The sequence below is a fragment of the Gossypium hirsutum genome, chromosome A10, assembly GCF_007990345.1.
Source record: "Gossypium hirsutum isolate 1008001.06 chromosome A10, Gossypium_hirsutum_v2.1, whole genome shotgun sequence".
Taxonomy (NCBI): domain Eukaryota; kingdom Viridiplantae; phylum Streptophyta; class Magnoliopsida; order Malvales; family Malvaceae; genus Gossypium; species Gossypium hirsutum.
The window spans coordinates 20,351,567-20,376,101 of NC_053433.1; the positions used below are offsets into that span (position 1 = coordinate 20,351,567).

Sequence of the window (24,535 nt, forward strand, 5' to 3'; positions counted from 1 at the left end):
TTCTGTCGAAGAATAACAGGATATATTGATAACGATCAACTGTTAATTTATTGTTTCCAAGATAGTCTGATTAGGCTAGCTATCAAATGGTACAACCAACTGAGTCGTGCCAAAATTCATTCATAGAAGGACTTTGGCCCAAGCTTTCATGAAGTAATATGGCCACATGACAGACATGGCTCTTGACAGAATTACACTGTAGAATATGAAAAAGAAACAAAATGAGAGGTTCAGGCAGTATGCCCAATGATGGAGACAGGTAGTAACATAAGTCCAGCCACCTCTTCTAGAGAAAGAAACCACGATGCTTTTCATCAACACTCTGAAAGCCCCGTTCATTACCCATATGTTAGGAACTGCCACCATGAGCTTCTCAAATATAGTAATGTTCGGCGAGATTATTGAAAATGCAATAAAGAGTGAGAAAGTAGACGCAGGAGAATACGCCAAGAGGTCAACCCCAATGAGAAATAAAGTGAATAATATGAGCAAAGGGTATTCCAAATCGGTTACTAGGCCATAACTACTAGTTATCAAGGCCTATTCAGGCAAGAATCCAACTCGAGGCTAAACACAGAAAGATCCAGTTTACATCTATCCCAATGACATATAAAAAGCTGTATTGAAATCTGTTTGATGCACATGTGGTATCCCCTTTCTACTCGGAATCCATACAACCTCCGTTCCCTAAATGGTATGATGTTAATTCTCAATACGAGTACCATGCAGGAATAACGGGGCACTCAATTGAGAACTACATCACATTTAAGAAGTTAATCGAAAGGTTCATCAAGATGGGCATCGTGAAGTTTGACGATCTATCAGGACCTAATGTAATAGGAAATCCATTACCCGGTTATCCAGACCCAATGGGTAAATATGATAATTGAGAGTGGAAGAAGAGGTAGAAACCCCCACTGAAATGGGTTTTGAAATAAATGATAGATATGAGAATTCAGGAAAGATACCTAAAGGGATGGAGCGTTACTGTGAGTTTCACGCTGAAGGTGGTCACAAAATCCAAGAGTGCGCTAAATTTAAAGTTTTGGTGCAGAGTCTAATGAATAATAAAGAGTTGGAATTCTTTAAAGAAGTCAAAGGCCCAAAAGGAATGCTGGGGAATCTAAATGCAGTATCGGAAGAGGGATCTGGAAAATAGAATTTATCAGGCTTACTTGGAACTGTTTTGAATAATGGGACTGTGGGAGAGATCTCTGTATTCTTATAGCTAACTCAGGGTAATGTTCAAAATACACTTATTGCTCTAAGCCTAAGAGTGATGAGAATCATTTTGTGAAATAGGCCTATGTTCAAAATTTTTATTTTAATAAATGCATCTTTACTATCATTTTAAGCAAATATTCTTTCATTCTTTCCATTTCATTCATAATCATACTATACAAATAATTATTCTTAGATTTTTTTGTTTTTTGGATTCTCTTTCAAATATTATTTTATTCTTCATTCATGATCATACCATACAAATAATCATTCTTAGATTCATTTATTATTTGAAATCTTCTTTCGTACCTACAATAGATACCCAGATATCAATGGCATAAGCGACGCTGCTACTAACCCAAAATCACCTTTTGAGCGAGATATGTGTCTAGAGGGATCTCAGGATTTTGAAGATGACAAAGATTGTAACATATCTCTTGATGTGTTAAGGATAGTAGAACAAAATGAAAACAGATTCTACCTTACAAAGGGTCAATGGACAGCGCGAGCCTAGAAGAAGAGAAAGAGGTGAAGATCGGAGCCTATATCACCACAGAGACAAAGCGGGACGTCATTGAGTTATTCTAAGAATTCAAAGATGTTTTCGCACAGTCGTATCAAGATACACCTGGGCTACTAAGACATATGGATGCGTTTAAAGCTAAGGAAATCTTAGAAGAGGTCTATAAGGTTGTCTGAAGAATACATGCTAATGGTTTTACAATGTCCAGGAAAATCATGAGGTTCGGGTACTGCTGGTCTACCATGGAAGGAGATTGCATTAGTTATGCCGTAAATGCCAAATTTATCGAGATAAGATTCAAGTGCCTCCTTCATTTATTCATAAACTTTCTCCATATGGGGCATGAATGTTATGGGGTTGATCTCGTTAAAAGCTTCTGGCCAACATCGATTCATCCTTGTGGTCATTGGTTATTTCACTAAGAGGTAAATGTAGCTTCATATGCCAATGTCACAAAATCGACAGTCAGCAGGTTTAAATAAAAAAAGAGAAAAGAAGAAGAAGAAGACAAGAAAGAGATCGTGGGAAAATGAATGAGACTTGTAAAGATTGGTAGGAGAAGTTACCATTTACCCTCTATGCTTATTAAATGCCATCCAGGACCTTTGCCGGCGCAACACCTTTCTCATTGGCTCATGAAATGGAAGTGATTTTACCCATTGAAGTTGAGATTCTTTCTCTCCAAGCTTCGATTGAGTCAAGAATTGGATGAAGCAGAATGAGTCCAGTTTTAATATGATCAAGTAAACCTGATCCATCATGGTTAAATGTACCAGAAATGAATGATTCGAGTTTATGGCAAGAAGCCTTGCCCTAGAGAATTCTACAAGAATGACTTAGTTTTGTAAAGGATCTTTTACATACAAAAGGACCTGAGAGGAAAATGGATGTTGAATCAAGAAGGACCTTACATTATAAAGAATGTCTTCTTTGGAAAAGTGTTGATTTTGACCGAGATAGATGGCAAGAACCTGCCTAATCCCATAAATTTAGATTCAGTTATCAATCAAAAAAAAAGAGAGGCCAAGGCAAAAACCCGTAAAGGGCGCCTAGAGACCAAAGGGGATTTGAGTTGAAAACCTGAAAAAGGCGGCTCAAATTTGGACCAAAGTGGGGCATACAGTAGTCTTGCTATGCCTAAATTAACAATGAAGAAGTATGCTACGTCTTGGGGCATCGACAAAGTACTCCGGATCCCTTAAACACAAATTGAGCTCAAAATGGTTCTCAAGAAGTTAGTACAGAGAAGTTCAAGCTGCGATATCCAAGGCACCCAGTTTTCCATTTTACCCATTTTGAATTTGCTATCTTTGATTACCTTATTATTTTCAAGATATGTCCCAATAAATTTCCTTCTTAATTGCATTTGCTATCATTGATTAACTTACTTGCTTCGAACTATGCTCTTAATTAATTTCCTTCTGGTCCATTGTTATGATCTTTTTCAAGCATTTTGCATTGAAATAACGATCAGTGGGCTAATAATACTTTCATAAAAAGAGTTTCGCATATTACTTTGGAAGCTTCTAAATAATACAAGAACCTGAAACAGGACTATTGTTTGGAACTCACCAAGCCTATGGGTTGGAAATATTGGGGAAATATGATTATCTCTTTGGACTTTTTATTGGTTGAATGAAAAGACAAGACATTTCATTGGTGATACAACCTCGACAAATAATGAGCAATGTCAACCCAAGTGTAATAGGGGATTATTCTAGGGAAAAAAATGATATTCTGCATTCATGCAAATATCAGGGATATACATCTGGGGAATGGTGTAACAGATCAAATTGATTGAAGATGATACAAATCCTATACCTCTGAGATGCAACAGGATGCATGGAAGAAACCAGATGTTATTCCCCTAAAGTTGCAGTAAGAGGTACAAACTTTATGTCCTAGAATGTATAGTGGAGGGGACTCTGAAATTATAGCGGGGTAAGCTTGCTGAGCAGAATGCGATTGTTTCTTTGGGTTTTCTATCAAAAATACCAGTCGAATAAGATGACAGCGTAATACGTCAGTGATAATGCCCTGATGAACAACGAGCAATGATACCTTAAGCATTTAAAAAATGGTCATTCTCATTTCTGCATTCATATATCATTCATAACACATCTAGTTAGGAGCATTTAATTCATTTCAATCATAGCATCCTAATCATTTGGCATAAGCATAGGTACATGAAACCGATTCTACAAATCATGTCCCTAGAGGATGGTGTAGCAACATTGGTGAATTCACAGATCTTATCTCCATGAGGTAGTAATGGAGCAGATCGAAGACAGTGAATCTTATCTCCTTCAGGTAGTAAGGGAGCAGATTCAAGCCACTAGCCTTGTCTCCCTGAGCAGTAGTGGAGCAGGCTGAAGATTGTAAATCTTATCTCCATGAGGTAGCAATAGAGCAGATTAAAGACGGCGAATCTTATCTCCTTGAGGTAGCAAGGGAGCAGATTTAAGCCACTAGTCGTGTCTCTCTGAGCAGTAGTGGAGCAGGCTGAAGATTGTAGATCTTATCTCTATGAGGTAGCAATGGAGCAGATCGAAGACGACGAATCTTATTTCCTTGAGGTAGCAAGGGAGCAGATTTCAGCCACTAGCCTTGTCTCCCTGAGCAGCAGTGGAGCAAGATGAAGATTGTAGATCTTATCTCCATGAGGTAGCAATGGAGCAGATTGAAGACGGAGAATCTTATCTCCTTGAGGTAGCAAGGGAGCAGATTTAAGCCACTAGCTTTATCTCCCAGAGCAGTAATGGAGCAGGCTGAAGATTGTAGATCTCATCTGCATAAGGTAGTAATGGAACAGATCGAAGACGGCGAATCTTATCTTGGTAGCAAGGGAGCAGATTCAAGCCACTAGCCTTGTCTCCCTGAGTTGTAGTGGAGCAGGTTGAAGTTACAAGTCTTATCTCCCTGAAGTTGCAGGGAAGCAGACTGAAGATATCGAATCTTATCTCCCTGAAGTTGCAGTGGAGCAGATTGAAGTTACAAATCACAAACCTTATCTCCCTGAAGTTGCAATGGAGCAGGTTGAAGTTACAAGTCTTATCTCCCTAAAGTTGCAGCGGAGCAGACTGAAGATAGCAAATCTCATCTCCCTGAAGTTACAGTGGAGCAGTGGAACAGATTGAAACTACAAGTTACGGATCTTATCTCTCTGAAGTTACAGTAGAGCAAGTCAAAGCCATAAATCTTATCTCCCTAAAGGTGCAGCGAAGCAGACTAAAACCACAAATCCTATTTCACTGAAGTTGCTGTAGAGTAGATCTCTCCGAAGTTGCTATAGAGTGGATCAAACCAACAAGACGCAATGGACTAGAATAAGGCTACTTGAGAAGAGGAGCACTAACGAAGTCAAGATTCGGGAAGATCGGACAAAATTGGTCTTTCTTAAAAGTCTTTGCTCTGTTATCGTTACACGACAACGAGTAAAGAGGGGCAGCTGTACAACCCAATTTTAGCCCGAGCCCAAACAAAAAAAAAACTAAAAACCTAATAAATAAAACAGTCCATTAACAACCCAAAATACAAAAAGAAACCCTAAGCCCAAGGCCCACAAACATAAACAACATTTTCAGAAAAAATAAACCCTAGCTGCAGCAACCTAGCCCCCTAGCCCTGGCACCACCGCTCCCTCACGTCAGCCACCTACTCCACCAACTGCTCTGCCACCGGCAACCAACTACCCTACAAAGAGGCAAAAACAACAACACACAAATAGTAGAAAAATAGAAAAAATAAACGATGTAAATGGCTATAAAAGCCATATGAATTGATGTAATTAGAGGGGAGATAATTTTGAAAAAAAAAGAACAAAGGAGATTGATTCAAAATATTAAACGTTATCATCCTTTTCATTTTTTTATTTTTCTTCTTCGAAATTTCATACATATACTTATACTTTTTTATATTTTCTTTTTTTTAAAAAAAAACTGTTTTATACACATATATTAATAATATAAAAAAGGAGAAGAAAATAACCATTTTTGGGGGCTTCGGCAGCCGTGTGCGGTGGTCGGCGGCGGCGAATGGCGCCGAAAAAGTCACCGACATTCATACTTCCAGGGTTGGGTTAAGAGAATTTTTTGTTAAGGGTTTTAGTTTTTTTTTTGTGCGAAATGAAAGAATGAAATTAAAAAAAAATTGAGTTTTATAGTCCCTCTAAATTACGTCGTTTTGGTCAGCGTTCTTAATGCCAAAACGACGTCGTTTAGCCCTGGTCTGACCCGATCCGACCCGACCCGCTTCAGGACCCGCGTGTTTTTTAGTAGAAGGGCTAATTCCACTTTTAGGCCTTCCTCTTTTTTATGGTTTTGCAATTAAGTTTTTTTTATTTCTAATTTTACCCTGGAATTTTGTTTTGATTTCATTTTGGTCTCGTATAAAGTGCTGCGTTTTGGAGGGTGGGAATATTTTCCCTTTTAGTCCCTCCTTGTTATTCGCGCATTCAATATGGTCCTTTTCTGTCTTTGTTTATTTCGAATTTACCCCAAAGTTTTGTTTTAAATTCAATTTAGTCCTTTTTTAGTTATTTAGCTACATTATTATTAAATCAGATAATTTTATTATTATTTACTTTTACTATTATTTATATTCATTATTATTATTACTATTAATACTATTGTATTTTTTAATATTATTATTATTATACTATTAAACTGATTTAGTTAATATTTAATATTTATTTGTTTGTTTATTTATTTATTCATTATGATTTTTATAGATTGGTTTTATTTTTACTTTTACCTTTATTATTATTATTATTTTATTATCTATTTATTTATATATTTTCATATACTTTTAAATTTTATATTATTTATATTTATTTTTTTACTATTATTATTAGCGTATTATTATTCTTTATTATTATTATTATTATTATTATTATTATTATTATTATTATCAAATTAATTTAGCATTATTATTATTATTTTTAGTATTATATCTCTTTCTTTGCATTTATTTCCCTATTACTATTCTTAAATATACTTATTTTATTTTATTCATGTTCTTAATTATTTATATCCTTTTATAGCTTTAGGTATTCTATTATTTACATTAATATTATTATCATTTTTTTTATAATTATTATTCTTAAATTTATTTTACATATTATTTATTTATTAGTTTACTATTAGGTCCTATTATTTTATTTTACTCTTTATTTTTATTTATTTATTTTATTTATTTTTTAGTTTTTTTATCTATTGTTTTCCTTTTTATATGGCTTGTTTTAGCTGTTTATTTTGTTTTATTTTCGTCTTTATTATTTGTCATTTTATTTTTGGCTTGTTTTATTTTATTTTCTTTCTTCCTATTATCATTAACAAATTTATTCTTCTGTTATGCACATAAGCATCGTAATTTATTTTATTATTTTTATTTTACTTCAAAATCGTGTTACATTAATCTTTACCCGATACCTAAAATTTCCATTTTCTTTTATAAGCAATCTTTCGTATTTTGGAATTCAAAAGGTCGTTCCTAATTTACGGGATTTTGATTTTCTCGATCAAGCCGAATAAACGAACATTTTTAAAAGCACGGATTTTAAATATTCTCAGGAATTAAGAAAAAATCGTGTTCTAACTTACGGAATATGATTTCCTTCTAAAACCGAGATAATTGAATATCTTTTAAAACAAATAATTTTTTTGGTGTTTATTTGAGTATCAGGAATTTAAGACATTGTGTCCTAACTTGCGGGACGTAATTTTTTTTCTCGATTAACGTGAAATATGTCATTTTCTCAAAATTTTCAATCGAATAATATTTTAACAAAGGATCGTATTTTTAAAATCTTTTCAAATTCTCAATCCTCGACACTAAGACATTAATTAGTCAACTAGGTGCCAATTTTGAGCGTTACGAGGGTGATAATCCTTCCTCGTATGTAACCGACTCCCGAATCCATTTTTCTGGATTTCGTATACCAAAATCGTTGTTCTAACAAACAAAAATGTTTATTAAAAATAACCATTTTTTGAGGTGACCCGATCACACCTCATAAAAAAAGATTGGTGGCGACTCCTATATTCGTTTTCGTTTTCAAAACCAAAGTCGACCCTTCAAAGAAAATGGCTTCGACAGTCTTGTATTCAAATAATTTCTATTGAATTTTTATTAATTTCTGTTCCAACCTTTGACTTTGAAGACCAAGCTTATATATTATTGTCGCTCAACTAATGATAAGAATGAGCTTATTGGTTTAGTGGTAAGGCTTTAGCTTACCTAGAGATCTTGTGTTTGAATCTTGTGTGTGCAAAGTGGAGATTATTTTTTATTTTAAACGTCGAGGAAAATTCTGATATGGATAATTAATAGGAGTTAGTGAGTAGTTTTTTTTTTTAAAAAAGAGAGATTATCTCCTAATTTCTCTCCTCCACAACCGTCTACCTCTCATCCCCACTCTTCCATTCTTTTTCTTGTTCTTGTTGTCCACTGTTTCCTTTCTTCCTATTTTCTTAGTTTTTTTTTTTAGTTTTCCAATTTTGCTTGTAGCCAGAATATTTCTTTCTTAACAGTTTTCATGTGATTTCAACCTTTATTCATTCTTTTGTTTTTTTCTTTCCATTCTTAATCTCTGATTTTATTCTTTGAAGAGCGATTTGGAGTTCTGGAATTGTGGTAAGCATCACATAAGTATGGTGTTTGTTTCCATTATTGTTAATCATGAGATGGATGTTTGTGAGTAAGTTTTGTTCAAGAAATTATTTGTTGGTTTGATTGCGTCTTGATGCTTTCTTTTGTGGGATCTTTTTAAGGGAGGATTGTGAGCCATATAAATCTTTTCCGGTGAACTGAGTGCATTAGTAAACGTTTTCCCCATAAGTAAAGGTTGGTTATTAAGCGTTTGTAGTCGAATGAATGTTTTAGGTCCATTGTATTTGTATTAGATTACTCCATGTTTTGGCATTAATCTATCTTTTTTATGCTGTAATAGGAGTTATAAGTGTTGTTGTTGAATCGACATCGAAAAATGACTAGGTGTGTAACGGAAACCCTAAAATATAGTGAATAACGCAATGCCGAAAAGCCCATTGTCGATGTCATACGGTCATGCGGGTCACACGAGTTGGGTTATTTGGGCTGTGTGGGCCACACAAGTGTGTGTTAGGTTGTGTAGACCATATAGGTTGGGCCAATTAGGCTGTGTGGGCCCATTTTTTTGTAAAAGTTAGTTAGGGTTGTATTTAAAGTGTGATTTAAGATTAGCCGCTTCGTAGGCTCCGAAATATGTTATGTAGGATTTATATTTATGAAACCTGACATTCTGCCTATGTTAATATGATTTTTGAAAGCATGATAATAGATTCTGATGTGTATAGTACATATGAATTTAATATAAGAAATATGAAATTATGATATTGTATTCTGTAATGTTCGAGAGCATGTCTGTGTTATAATTTCTACATCTGATCCGTGATTTGAGTTATTTATTTAAACATGATTTATGTACGCGTATCTAAGTATGTAATATGTTTGACATGTGCATTGGGGTGGAATAATGATATGATGGAGGAAATGTTGGCAAATTAGCTGCATATTGATAAGCCATTGTTGTCGGGCAACCTAGGATTACTTAATTAGTAGTTTAACTACATATCTGTTCTGGCAACTTGACAACAATTCTGGTGGCTTGACCAAACTTATTTGATTTTGGCAGATTACCTCATTATATCAGGCAGTTTGACTATACTATTCTGAAAGTGACATATGCTCACTTATAGGTGTGTGGGGTTAGGTGAATATTTATTATCGTAATTAATGTGTAGGGATGGATACCTGTTTTTGTTTCTGTTTCTGTTTTTGCATCGTATCTGATTCTGTATCTGCATTTGTGTCTGAATCTATTTTTTATTTTTGCATCTGTGTCTGAATCTGTATTTGTATATGCATCTGTGTCTGAATTTGTATCTGTATCTATTACTATCTATTCTATTTTTATGGGCTGAGTTACACACTAAACTTGTTCGCTCACCCTTTGTTTTTTTCTTTTATCCTCTTAAGTAATCAACAAATTTAGGTTTGGGTGGCGCATAGGAGCTCAGATTGGCTTTCTCATGTAAAATGGTTTGATTTGTTAATAATTTAATGGCATAATTGCTTAAAATGCCCTTAATGTTTATGGGTTTTTAGGTTTGAGCCCTTAACCTTTTTTTTATTGACACCCTTAATGTAACAATTTTTTCAGAAACCAACTCAATTTTAACGGTAAACGTGAGTTGACCGTTAGTCAAATGGCAGGTTAATGAAATAGCCTAATGTTGAGCACGATGTCGTAGATGACATCATCAAAACAATTTTTTTTTCATTTTTCCATTTTCTTTCTTCTTCTCTCTTTCTCTTTTCCCCTCTAACTACTGTTACAATAAAACTTTTTTTTCCCAATGCTTTCCTAGATTTTCTCTCTTTCCAAATTTTCTCAATGCCTCTATAAGTTATTAGTATTTTTCTAATCAACACATATTTGTTAATGAAATGGCATATAACAAACATCCAAAAGGGCATGCAAACTAACGAAATCCATTAAGAGATAATATAGATGCATATATATTTATATGCACACCACCATTTTCTTCAGTTTTCTCACCAACCAAATAGAATAAAATGAATCCATACAACAAAAAGAAGCTAACTTTCTAGTGTTTTAACAAAAACGCAGCAAATCCCACATCTTATTTTATACTAATTTAGTTAGATCTAACCTCCAAATTCAACTTTTAAACCTTCCACAATCCTGTTTGTTTCTCAAGAAAAAAACAGAGAAAGAAAGAAAAAGATTAAAGAAACTAGATTTCGATTTTAATTGACGCTCTTCCTCTAACACAACAACCTGCAAAAATGATTATCAACAACCATTTTTATGATTATTATTGCTTTTTTTTAAAGAATAGATGTCAAAACACTGTTTGTGTAGGAATAAAATAAGTAAAAATATTCAAGAAGAATAAACAAATTAGTGGAATAACTACAGAGGGAAAAAAACCATTTTTAACAATAAAATATATTGGAAATTCAAAGTCTTATGTTAGATTCCATGAAAAAAAGGGTAAACATGTTATCATTTACTAATGAAAAGTTAATGGTTTAGTTCCAAAGTGAATCAAAAACATGAAATTTTAAATAACAGTAAGCAAAACCCTAGCTGAAACCATCGACGGTGGAGGACCCGAAATCAACAAAGAGAGTGGGGTCCACCTACAAAGCAGGATGCTGGATGCAGCGGAATCGTTCCCATTGGACTGAGAGAGTTTAGCGATGGATGAAGGCGACCTATGAACCTACTTCTTCTTCCACTTCCTCACCGGTCCACTGAACACCGTCGAACCACCATACCTAACGGAAGCTTGGCCGAGCTTAGTGGAGCCCACTCTTTCCATTTTTATATTCCAAATTTTGAAGATAATTATCAAGAGTTACAAGCAAAAAAAAGAATTTTTTTCGAGTGAATGAAGTATCTGGTTTCAGAATAGAGGGGAATAGAGAAAGAGAGAAGAAGAAAAAAGATGGAAACAAAATGAAAAAAATGTTTAATAGATGACGTCATCTATGACGTTGTGCGCTGATGTGGCATGCCACATGCCACATCAGCCCTACATTGTTGACCTGCAGTTTTAATTGACGGTTAACTCACGTTTACCGTTAAAATGGGGCTGATTTTGAAAAAAATCGTAACGTTGAGGGTATCAATAAAAAAAGGTTAAGGGCCCAAACCCAAAAACCCATAAATGTTAAGGTATTTTATGCAATTATGCCTTAATTTTTTTGGACTTTTGGTTTTCGGACTAATATTTGGATTTAGTTTTGGTTTCGGGCTGTGATGGTTTGTTATTCAATGAAAGATTTTTGCATGATTTCTGTTAATTAATAATAAATGCTTGGTTTTTCAAAATTAAACAAGTTAAGGTTTTTCCGCTGCAAATTTGAAATGAGTTTAACAAAAGTTTCAAAATATGCTTAAACGACAAAACTATATGTTTTCACTTATCGAAATCACAGTTTTCAAGTTATAACTCTAGAATTTTCCACTGCAAAACTATGTATTCAACTAAGAATTTTTCCGTAAAATAGATAAGTTCTACGCATGACTTTCCAAAAAAAAATATATAAGAGTATTGCCAAAAATAATATTTTTAGATTACTCGATCTTTCAATGCTAGTTTTTTGTTAAGGTTTTCAAACGAGAAGAGTAATATCTCAAGATCTGGCCATAACCTCTAGGTTGAGTTTGGGTTGTTACATTAAATTTAAACCAAAATAATTTGAATAAAGGAAAACCCCATATTAATATATCAGGCACTATATCAATATTTCATCTTTGGACAAAATATTAACTTTTAAGTGATATTTTGGTGTAGTAGTTAAACACTAACAATAAGCACATGTCGAATAATAAATCTTCCTTTGGGTCGATTTATTACTCATATGTAAAATCAAATAATCGTCACATGTTTATTACCAAAATTGTACATGCAATTTTGTTAAATATTAACTTTCCTTTGTGCCAATCGATATTGACATGGCTTAATTTACATGCGCACAACCTTTTATGTTTTAAAACAAAATAATTTCAATAACAAATGTCACTTTGGCAACTTAATATTTTTAATTAAGTTATTTTAATATATATATACCAATATTCAAATTTTAAAATTTCCATAATAGTTAAAGGTCAAAACTAAATTTTTTAATGCTCTATAGTTTTCGGAATAACCCAAAATAAGATTGTCTTAATGCCACCATCAGAATCGAAAACCTTAATTTTTGATTGATTTAATAAAAACAATAATGATGATGAAATAATCATAGAATGAAAACTATTTCTTTTACCAACTAGACAATTCCATTATTATGATGCTATGATTGATGTTTAAAAAACACAATTCGTTTAAATTTACACTAAAGCATTTAACATCAAAATTTTAAAAAAAAAGAAAAAAAACATGAAATATGCTAATAACAAACATCAATAGAGCATGCTCTAAAGGGGAATCAGATTCAGAATTGAAAATAAAAAATCAATGGAACAAAGAAACCAAAGACTTAAATTCCCAAAATATGAATAGCATGATTGTTAGGAAATACTCACTTACCAATTAAGCCTTGAATAAGAAAAGGGAGTTTTATAACAGTCCTGTGTCACAAACATTTAATAATTTCTACAATTGATTAGAAACGTAACTTGAATCTTTAATATACTCAACTTGTCATTGATAAACTATCCAGTTTAAGGCAACCAGAGTAATGTCGATTAAAGCAAATTGTAAAGTAACCAAATTCAAAACCATGAGCACAATCAATAAAAAAGGACATGCGGTGGTAGAATCAATAATTAACAGACGCATGAAAGCCACCCCTTTAAAGCCATACCCATCATCGATATTGATTTCATTAATGAAACCCATCCAAAACTTGCCATATTTTTCTTTCTTAATCGCACAAAATATATTACCAAAGCTAAATAAGTCTGTCTTCTCATATAAAGATATACCAAAAGCATTCAACCAAAATATTGAACCACTATTTTATTTCAAAGCAAAAATTAACCGTAACCCACTTTAAACAACAATGGGTTTATTTACATTAAAAATCGAAAAATACCAAAATTAAGAAATTAAAATCGAAAACCCTAAAACTTTTGATATAGAGAATCAAAATTTACGAAATTTTATAAATAATTAAAATATCAAATTCATAAATTTTGAAAAATGAATCAACCCAAAACAATAGAGAATCAATTCGTTCTCAATTATTTAACATGAAGGGGTTCGGATGCCACTTGTTAAAATCATAAAACAAGATCTGATATAAAAAAAAAACTTAACAAACCAGGATCTGCCATGTAAAATCATCAAGAACAAAACTAAATGCAAAAGCGTACATGAATCCATTGATTTATTGGAATCTTCGATCTTATAGTTTTGATCTTCCAAATTAGCACATAATTAATCTAGACAAGGTGACTCTCTCTTTTGTAAAGATGAGATATTAGAAAATTTATGTTATGTATAATTTGGGGACCATAACTTTAATATATAACTTTTGCACATTAATCCTAATTTCTAATCAGCCCATCATTAATTAGAAATTAGTTAGTAGAGTGTCCCATACTTTATTCAATAACTAAAGCTCAATAAACCTTAATAAAATTAGATCATTTTTAATTTGAGCTAGCCTTTTATGATTGTAAATAATAACATATAATTACTCTTATTATATATGGGATGTCCATATTTTTCAACATTGAAACCAAAGCCGAAACCAAAACCATATTTAATAAAAACCAAAATATCCAAAATCGATAATTGTGGTTCAATTTAGTGGTTTTTACCAAATTTGAGCTTTGTAATATATATATTACCATGTTTTGGGGAAAAAATCTAATATTATAAATTTTTTTTCACAACAATCATAGTACTGTTTTAGATTCATTTATACATTTATAAAGTGAATTAAATAATTAAGTTAATATCATAATCATCAATAAGACCATTTAACAAATCATTTTAATTTAAGCTATTAAATTGATAAATCATTCAAAGTTATTAAAAGGAAAGCTAACACATAATCATTCGTATATCTAATTGTAACTCCCTAAACCATCTCTATCGCCGGGTTAAAGTTTTGGAGTACTACAGTACAATTCGGAACATTTAACTTCAAACAAACAAATATTCAAATTAAATACTAACATTCAAATAGACATTTCATTTATTGAATAGTTGCACTTACGAGCCTTAAATCGGACCTTAAAAATAGATTTAGGACATTTAGGGATCATTTTGAAACAAAATATAGATTTTTAGGAAAATTGAAAAATTTTAGAAACAGGGGTCACACAACTATCTGACATAGCCCAGACCGTGTAGACATTCAAAGTATGGACACATGATCGTGTCCCAGCCCGTGTGGTGTTCAAAATAGGGTTACATGATCGTGTGTCAGCCCGTGTGTACATTTGATGTTGGGTCACATGGCTGTGTCGTTGACTGTATTCCACATTGACTTGAAACACACGGTCGTGTGGGGTGACCATGTGTGTCACACGACGGTGTGACAGCTCGTGTCCCAGACCATGTGTTGCATAAATTGCCCCTAAAACAAGCCAAATCAAGTCTACATTCTTGCCCACTAAGACACACCATACCTAGCCTATTTCACATGATTAAAAGCACATTCAAAACACCAAAAACATGTCAAATATTCATCCATCTTATGTCTAACCCATATGCTATCAAAAGACACCACAATCACAAATTAAACAGAATCTCATTTAACATTACAAGTTCATTCAATAAACTTAGATCAAACATACCAAAAACCATGACTTGCCTAATATAAGATAGAACATGCACAAGTGTAACTTCACCTATTTACTTCATTGTTTACAACACAACACCAACTAAGCACTTGACCATAATCAGCTTATCACAAACTCAAAACATCAAAGGAACCAAGATTACATTTAAACTCTATACATGCCAAAAACATATACATATCATTTAATCTAAATGCCCATCCAATGTACCCTCATTGGTACCACAATAAACATCTAAAACAATTCAAACTCAATGCTAAAAAACTAACATTAAACATATATCTCAATTTGACAATTTCTTTCACATCCTAGTTCTACCATAAGTCATTTACTTAAAAAGACACTCACAAATGACTAAATCACATATTTACATATACCTTAACAAGTCAAAATCAAAACATATGAACAAGAACTCTCAAATCACATCACATTGGCCAAATAACATAAAACACCTATTACATGTCATTTATAACCATCAACATAATAACTAAAGTCTACCAAAATGATGGACGGATAGTGTGAATGTACTCCAAAAAAAATTCCAATCGATCAAGCTTTCCGATGATATGAAAGACAAAGAAAACAACAACATAAGAAACTAGTGCTTAATAAGCGCGTATAATCTTAAACGTAAACTTACCTTTTAAACTCAATTTCTATGAATTTGATGCATAATCTTATTATCATTCTCATGAATTTATGAAATCCTATACATATCACAAGTTCCACAAGTTAGTGAGCTCAATAACAAAGACATATAATCTCATAATTTCATAAAACACATGATAGTAACATATCAAATATACCTTTCATTCATCATTATACCAATTTGCATAAAATATCCAAATCAAAGCATTATATCAACATCTTCCATTTCAACTTTCATGATCACATAACAATTCATATAATTAAGTTTACTCTTTTAAGTCTTTATTACCTATTGGACCAAATAGAATATCATCAGATACTTGAGATAATACTCATATAACCATTTAATTCTATAAACACACCATAAACATAACTAGATAACATATTTATAGACATATGAAACATATAATTAACCAAGGCATTAATATTCATTATCAAACTATACTAATCAAAACATTCATCTCATATTCATACTTATAATACATATCTCACTTGAAACATGATTCCTGAATAGCGAATGGTTGAAGGATGAGATACCAACCTTTTCATTGCTATCCTTTTCAACCTTTTCATTGCTATATTTTTCAACCTTTTCATTTGTTATCCTTTTTGGATAAATTTCTTTTCAACATTTTCATAGATTCGGAAATACCAAATGTAATGTCATGGTGTCTTTCAGCTGTGGTCTTTTCCTTTTTCGAGTATAATACCATGATGTATTTCAATAACGAACCTTTTCTTTGCTCAAATCAAAACAATCTTAATCATCAATACATAAATACTTATATAAAGATATCAATTTACTTCTACAAATCAAATAAATTAATTTAATTAAAATACGAACTTACCTCAACTAAATAGGTGCAAAAACAAAGCCGACGACTAGTCCGATACTTTAGCTTTTCCTTGATTTAATTTCTATTGGCTTGTTTCTTGATCTAAATAACAATATTTTTTATTCAATTAAACCATTCCAGCACTTAGATAAGTAGTTTAACATAATTAAGTCCTTCCATCATCATTTTACACAATTATCCCAGCATTTTACCTTTTATACAATTTAGTCCTAAATTCGAAATTTGCAAATTAACCACATTTAATCCCAATTCAAGCTAACTGAATTTCCCATTATTCCTATACAACCCATAATTATCACCTTTTCACAAGAATTTCACGCAACTTTACTATTTTAACAACTTAGTCCTTAAACTTTAAAATTAACTAAAATCACTTTATAAAGTAGTCCTATTTAACTATCAAGCTTAATAATCTATCATAAAAATTCAAGAACATCACAAATTCATCCATGGTACAATTCTAAACATTTAAAAATTTTATAATTTAGTTCCTAGATTACTTAAATTAAACTCCAACGATCTCAAAAATATAAAAATTATTAAAAATGGACTAAAAAATATACCCCTTCGATGGTTTGCCGAATCCTTTAAGCTTCATGGTGGAAGAAAAAAAACATGAAGATGACTTTTGTTTTACTTATTTTAACATATTTTATTTATAATATTATTATTAAATACCTATTTTATTATTATTTTTAACTAGTCCATCCACTAACCGTCCAACAACATTAAAATGAGTTTAATTATCTAACAAGTCCATCCAATCATGTTTATTTGATAAATTAACACATTTAAACTAATAGCGATTGACTTTTTCAACTATTATGATTTAATCCTTTTCTCTTAATTAACTATTTAAACGTTAAAATTTTTTAACTAAAATTTTAATATGACCCTAATAATACTCTAAAAATATTAAATAAAATATTTACGGGTTCGGTTTATAGAAACAAGGTCCCGATATCTCATTTTCTAAAACCACTAGACTTTAGGGACATATATACCACTTGACCTATTTATTTGTTCAATTAACAAAAATCATAACATCAAATTTCAACGTAATTCTATACTTGACTCGTAAATATTAAATAATAATATTTACAAACTCATTCGTCAGACTTGTGACCTTGAAATTACCATTTTCAACACCATTAAAAAACAGACTGTTACACTATTTTTTTTGTGTGTGTGTTATAATTTAGTGACCACAATATACCATATAATTTACTAAATTCATAACTATCAAATATATATAATTGTGAAAAATTATTTCTTTTATAAATAAAATATTATAAAATTTAATAAACAATTTTCTTAAAATTAAAATTATGTTTATAATTAAAATTATTATATTTAAGAAATGATCCACTTATTAAAACTACACTTTTAGATGATATCTAGTTTTTAATAATAATAATAACAATAATAATAATAATAGGATTAAATTAATTAGTTCATATAGACATTGAAATCTTCAATTTATTATTCTACTAGGACTATTTGTTTAAACATAGATTTTTTTTTATTTAGTTTGATTGGATAAAACGAGTTTCATATGAAAAAAAATCAAACACGAACTAAATTATGCGATTTGAATGATAACATCAATCCAAAATTGAACCGAACAATATAAAACCCTAATCGAATATATCAATTTAAATCGATTTATCAATTTTTCCAATTTCTTTACTCAACCCTAATTCTCCCAATATAAATTAATCTTAAATTCATTTATATAACTTAAAAAGTAGTTTCATAGAACTTCACCAACCACCTTAAAATCTTCACCACTAAATTTAGGGAAATTCCAGCTTAAAATACAAAGGAAAATAAGATTGTACCTGATTGAGGTCCACCTTGGAAGCAACTATAAATGGCGTGCTATTTTTTAATTGTTTTTATTCTAATAAAAAAAGCATAAAGCATTTTGAAGAAAATGAATCATTCAGAAACCATGGATTTAAGCTCTTTATGATTAAAATGATTAAAGTATTAATGCATTGTCTCTCATTAAATTTTTATAATTTGATAGAAACAATGTATTCTACCTTAAATCAAATTCCAGGCATTTAACTTTTACAAATATACATTTGCTTTGCACTACTTTAATTTTTATTTAAAAAACCTTAAATTATATAATTTTCTATATTACATTATTAAATGATAATCACATTCCCCAATCATCTTGTATATATATTGACATATCAGTATTTCTTATTAACTAGATAATATTTAAAACCCTAGTCAGTGTCGCTGCCATGGTGGTATCTATCGAAGGGCTTAAGTAAACCGTAAGTAATGGCCATGGCAACCCACCCTCCAAAAAGAACTCTGGCTGCTGATATCCTAACTGGGGAGCCCCCAAGACAAGCTCCAAAGCAACCGAAGACCGCAAGAGCTATAGATGAAACCACTGCAATCACCACAATCCGGATAACATGTTGTTCAATAAAAGCAGCAGATGCCACAGGAACAACTGCCCCGCATAGAAATGACAAAGCCGAAGCTGAAGCCGCCTTACACGGATTGGGCAGTGCGTTTTCCTTGTCATGATCATCATCTTGCACCAATGTTACTAGTGCTTTAGTTTTTAAATCATCGGTCATCACTTTCATTATAGGAGATCTACGGGGAGACAGACCCTGGGGCAAATTTGGCTCTAGAATTATAACAGGAGAGAACATTTTTTCTATCGGTTCACGGCTGCATGGTCCATCTAAGTTTGTCTCTCTTAACCTGCTTGCTTTAGCCGTAGTAGCACAGCAAGTCATATCTAGTTTATTGACACCATCATTTTGCATGCCTGTATCAGTTTTTGAAGCCTGCTCAATATCTCTTTGGGTTGAAACGGAAACAAACTCGCCAACAGCCATGCTACAGGCACCTGCAATGGCTCCAGCTACTCCAGAGAGGATCATGGACCATTTATCATCATTTGCTGCACCTATACCAAGCATTAGGGATGTGGTCGAAAGCAACCCATCGTTAGCTCCTAGAATGGCTGCTCGAATCCACTGACCTCGTTGCACAAGTTCCGTCCCTTGATAGGTTTCATTGGCTACAGAAATACTTTGCTCAGGACATGGTTCAGTTGTGTGTGGGGAAGCCATGGGAAGAGTTATTCGGGGATAAATAGCAGTGAATAGCGTACAGGAATCTGGATGGAGTGTGGCTCGCAATGTTAAGACACCCTCAGAGCACGTGGATATATATAATATAAGTAGAATATATTAGAAACTGAGAGATGCGAATTACGTTCCTACAAAATAGGGGTTTCATAGGATCTAGAGATCCATAGGTGGTGCCGTGGAAGATTACAAACAGGGAAGAAGTGAAGTGGGACGTTGGGGTCTATAGATTTGTCTTGTCCAACCCGTCCTTCAAGCTTAACTAGTAATTGTTTGTTTCCTTCTCGTTCCTATCTGCCTTGAGATGCTTGGCTTGTCTAAACTGGACTTAATTAATTGCCATCTCAGAAGCATTTTAACTCTCCTAAAGGGTTACAGGTTTGGAGAATTTTAAAAATAATTATAAATAATTTTTTTATTTTCAAATATTTTAAAATGGTTTTTATTTATTAGATTGTTTTTTTTAAATATTGGTGAAAAGATTTCTCCACTCCTTAATTTCGAAATTGATAATTAAGGACAATTAATCATGACATTAATGTCTTTAGTCAATTGTATATAATTTTAATTAGTATAACAACAAATTTAGCTCTTAATGTTTACATGTTTTGTCAAAGTGATTTAGATATTAAAAAATTATATAAATTTATCTTTAACATTTACACATTTACATATATGTTAGAAGCTAAATTTGTTAAATCATTATCAATTTGATAGAATGTGTAAATTTTAAAAGTTAAATTTATTATTATACCAATTAAAATTATGTACAATTATTTTTAATTGCTCACTTTCGAAATTTACAATGACTAAATTATTTTATTTTTATGAGACAAACCAATATATTCAATTTTGAAATTGATAGGATTTGGAAAGTTTTTTTTTTTTTTAACAAAAATATTACAATATTGTCTAAAAATGGACTCAACGATTCAAGGTAGGTTGCTTCTTAGCAGCTTTAGTCTTGATTAGTTAGATTCGTCCTATGGCTCGAGTTTTACTTTGCTTTTTTTAGTTGGTGGAAACCTGAAGCAAGCATGTTTTCTCCTAGCATGAGTTGACTATTTATTATGAGATTCAGGTTTGTTTTTTGTTTTTTGTTTTTTTTTACTGAAATGACCATGAATGTAAAGTTACTTTCAAAATAACAAGTTTCTAGGTTTTAAACATCGAGATCTTCACACTTCATATTTTTCTTCTATTCTATAAATGTTTAATTTTGAACCATTTTCACCCACTTACGTGTCTTTTGTATTTTTCATTGACTTTTTTCCTTTCAATTGGCATCTAATCAACAGATTATAGAAAAGCACAGTTTGGCCCTTAAATAAGGTTTTAGGTTTAATAGAATACGTCATCCATTAAAATACTTCAATCCTTAAACAGCATAATTACTTAAATAGCTTTAAATCAGGGATAAAAAAACACAGATTACTAAATGCAAGACATATACCAATATCCGCTACAGTAGAGATCTGGAAACAAAACTCAAACCATGTCTAACAATGGAGGTGATGGCAAAGTTTCAAACATATGCTTTCAAGGGTTCCTAGTTGCAGGGTAATGGCCTTAACGTTTACTCATCTTCCTCATCATCGCCATCTCCCCCAGCAGCCTTCTTGGCAGCTGCTCTCTGGTTCTTTCTCTTCACTCTTCCAGGGCGGCCACCTCCGAAGGGACTTGTGAGAGAGAAGTCAATATGTTTTTGAGAGTCAACCCTCACCATGAAAGATGGGATGTTGACCACTTGCCTACCAACCCTATCAAGAAAATAACAACAAACATCAAGATAGACCAAGCAATTCATGTATGGATATTATGTTCATACATTTTGTTACATCACAACTATTTTATCTTTCTACAAATTTCAATAATTTAATAATTCTATTATATAGATTTTAAGTCATTCGTGTCATTTCTTTTGTGTTTTAGTTATTTCTGTCAAGCAACGTGTCATGTCTTATATTGGCAACTCTATATCAGGATGCAACATTAAGAGTATCCATAAATTATCTAGTACTCAATTAGCCTACATCTATGAAACTGCTCAAACAAGAAATTGTGTATAGAAATATGCAAAGTACCAAGCAACAAATCACAACATGCAAAACAAAAGCCACATAGGAATATCAGCAATCAGCCAAAGGATTTGTTAGAAAACTAGTTGCAAAACACTCATAATACTGTAAACATGCAGCTTCACTAAACCACTGTGGCACTTGAGCTTATGTTGCTCTAACACTTTATTCCAACACATTTTAGACATGGGTAAATAAAAGTATCCACATCAAGTTCATGCCCATATTCAAAACTAACACCCCAGTCTAAATAACATAGGCTTGAAAAAATAAAGGATACTCATAAGATGTGAAAAATCCTAAACATACATCCTTAGCACCAAACAGTTAATGATTTAAGAACACATAATCAAAAGACAGTTGGCAAACATGAAAACGTGCATCAATGGAATAAAAAGATGAACTATTTATAGTTAACAGGCACATCACGTGCAACAAAAGATGACTGGTGCAGTTTCTAGAAACAACCTAACCATCAATATGTAAACACAGTAAAATAAACTCCAGGCTGCTTTATAGCAAGAAGAGTAATGATTACCTAATGTGCCTTTGCCTAATCAACACACGAGCATGGTGAATCGACTTGGCCATCCCAGTCTTGAATACTAGTGTTTGCAAACGACGCTCAAGAAAGTTCTCAACAGTCAAAGCCAAGACGTAATCAAGCTTGTTTTGGCTCTCATCCAAAAGTCCATACCTATTCATCCTACGAAGAAGTGCTTCACCTTCAAAAATACGCCGAGGGTTCTTCTCATCAAGAGTGAGAAGATCCCTAGCAGCATTACGGATACGGCTCAAAGCATACTGAACCCTCCACAACTCCCTCTTACATCGGAGTCCATACTCTCCTACAAGTCTCAACTCTGCATCCAATCGTTCCTTTTCATAAGGACGCCTAGGCTTCTTAAAGGTCTTCCCATCTACAACCACACATCAATTTCATCACCATCATCCTCATCAACAAGAACAACAACAATAATGTGATTCAACTAATTAGTAAGTCAGGGAACAATCATATAACCGCAAATGAGCACAAAACAATCATAACGATATCTTCTTTTTTTAATCATATCAAGAAAAGCACCAAAACCATTAACCTAAACAAGTATATTTATCAAATAGGATCCGAGAGTACCGAACACCAATCAACCAATTATGCTGTTTTTTAGGTCATATAATCTACAAAGTCGGAAACCATACAAACGTTAAATCCCCACTGGAGACCAGTAAGATTCAAGCTGCTTGAAACCTCAAATATGGAATCTTTCTAACTGCTTTATATCAATTATAATATAATCTTCTCCTTAATTACCAAATAGTAATCTAATAGAATACATCAACAGGTAACAAATAGATCAAATCGGCTAAGAAATAAGAATAAAGCGAAATCCAAGGTAAAGATCATTTCTAACAACCTAAACTACATCAAACACAAAAAAACCCCGCTTATTAAATAAAAAAGCGAGAACTATAGTATTATACCAGCTAAATACAAAAGTCCATTTCTCAGAACCAAAAAAAAAATCGAAAAACGGAATAAAATTGGGTAAAACATTCACTTTCATAGTATAATACAAACTCAGTTGAAACTACAGAATACGAAGAAAAGAAAGCAAAAAATAATGAAAGTGGAGTCGGGAAAAGACAATGGAATTAGCTTACAGTTGCGGTAGAAACTGACGTGAACCATGTCGGCGCCGGCTTCTCGTCAGAGCCGAGATAGAAACAGGGTGGGTGCAAAAGGAAGAAGCCGAAGTTAAAAAGAAAGATGAGGCGAAGCGTGATCTTTTATATTACGGAAACCCAAAACCCTAAAATTTCCCCATCCTTTTTAGGGCTTTTAACGGGCTCTTTTGGTGAATAGGATTCAATGTCTTCTATTTTGGGCCTTTTGTGTTCAACCGTTGAACGACATTAATTAAAATTATAGAATACAGAATTCAAATATTAAAATGGACGAAACTCGAATAAGTTCAAATCTGAAAAAGTTGTGAGTCTAACAAATTTAGAATCCGAATTTAATACTATAAAATAAAATAAATCAAATTGCAATTAATAATTGCATTCTAATATCTTTAAGTAATTAATTAAAATAAATTTTTAATATATGATGAAATAACTATTTTAAATATTTTAGATATATTCTAAGGCTGAAAGTTTACTATTTCATAATGAATATAAATTATAATGTATTACTTCAACTTAAGTTTATCTAATCAATTATTTTAAATAGCAATATAATTAATTCATAATTTATTATAATTTGTACTGAGAAGTGACAATAACAAATGTCGATTGTAATTAAAATATCATATTACAATAAAAATACTCTTTTTTAGAAAAAAAAATCGTATCCATTAATAAACCAATGTGGAAAACTCAAAACAAAGATAAAACAAAGGGAGCACCTAAACCCAAGTTATTAAGCTTGTCCAATACACTTAATCCTAGCTCCTTATTTTATCATTTAAACTAGACGATTTTTTAGCATTAACAATATTAGCAATATCAAAAGGATAGTCAATACAATTGGTGTAATTCGCTCTCAATAAAGCTCTCGTTGCCAAGACATGAGCAGCCTTATTAGCGTCCCTATAAATCCAGCATTACAAATAAGACTAAAATCTAAGGCAATAAAGACACAATCCATTAGTAACAAACCTGAATTTGAGGCATCTACTTCACCAAGAAGAAAAGCAAAGTCTTTGACTATTAGTCTCCATTACAATGTTATCTAAATACAAAGACTTGAG

The 24,535-nt window shown here is 32.2% G+C and overlaps 2 protein-coding genes across 2 annotated transcripts; both read right to left on the reverse strand.

The window, feature by feature from the left end:
• Window positions 1-18,816: 18,816 nt before the first annotated feature.
• LOC107895780 (vacuolar iron transporter homolog 1) lies at window positions 18,817-19,686 on the reverse strand. Its single transcript, XM_016821007.2, has one exon. The coding sequence runs from the start codon at window positions 19,684-19,686 to the stop codon at window positions 18,817-18,819; it is 870 nt and encodes a 289-aa protein (XP_016676496.1).
• A 1,435-nt stretch (window positions 19,687-21,121) lies between these two features.
• LOC107897595 (40S ribosomal protein S9-2) lies at window positions 21,122-23,639 on the reverse strand. The gene is made up of 3 exons (XM_016823089.2): window positions 23,445-23,639; window positions 22,321-22,702; window positions 21,122-21,464 (listed from the first exon to the last, which is right to left on the reverse strand). Exons 1-3 carry the CDS (start codon window positions 23,470-23,472, stop codon window positions 21,281-21,283), a joined length of 594 nt encoding a protein of 197 aa, XP_016678578.1. The 5' UTR covers window positions 23,473-23,639; the 3' UTR covers window positions 21,122-21,280.
• Window positions 23,640-24,535: the final 896 nt, after the last annotated feature.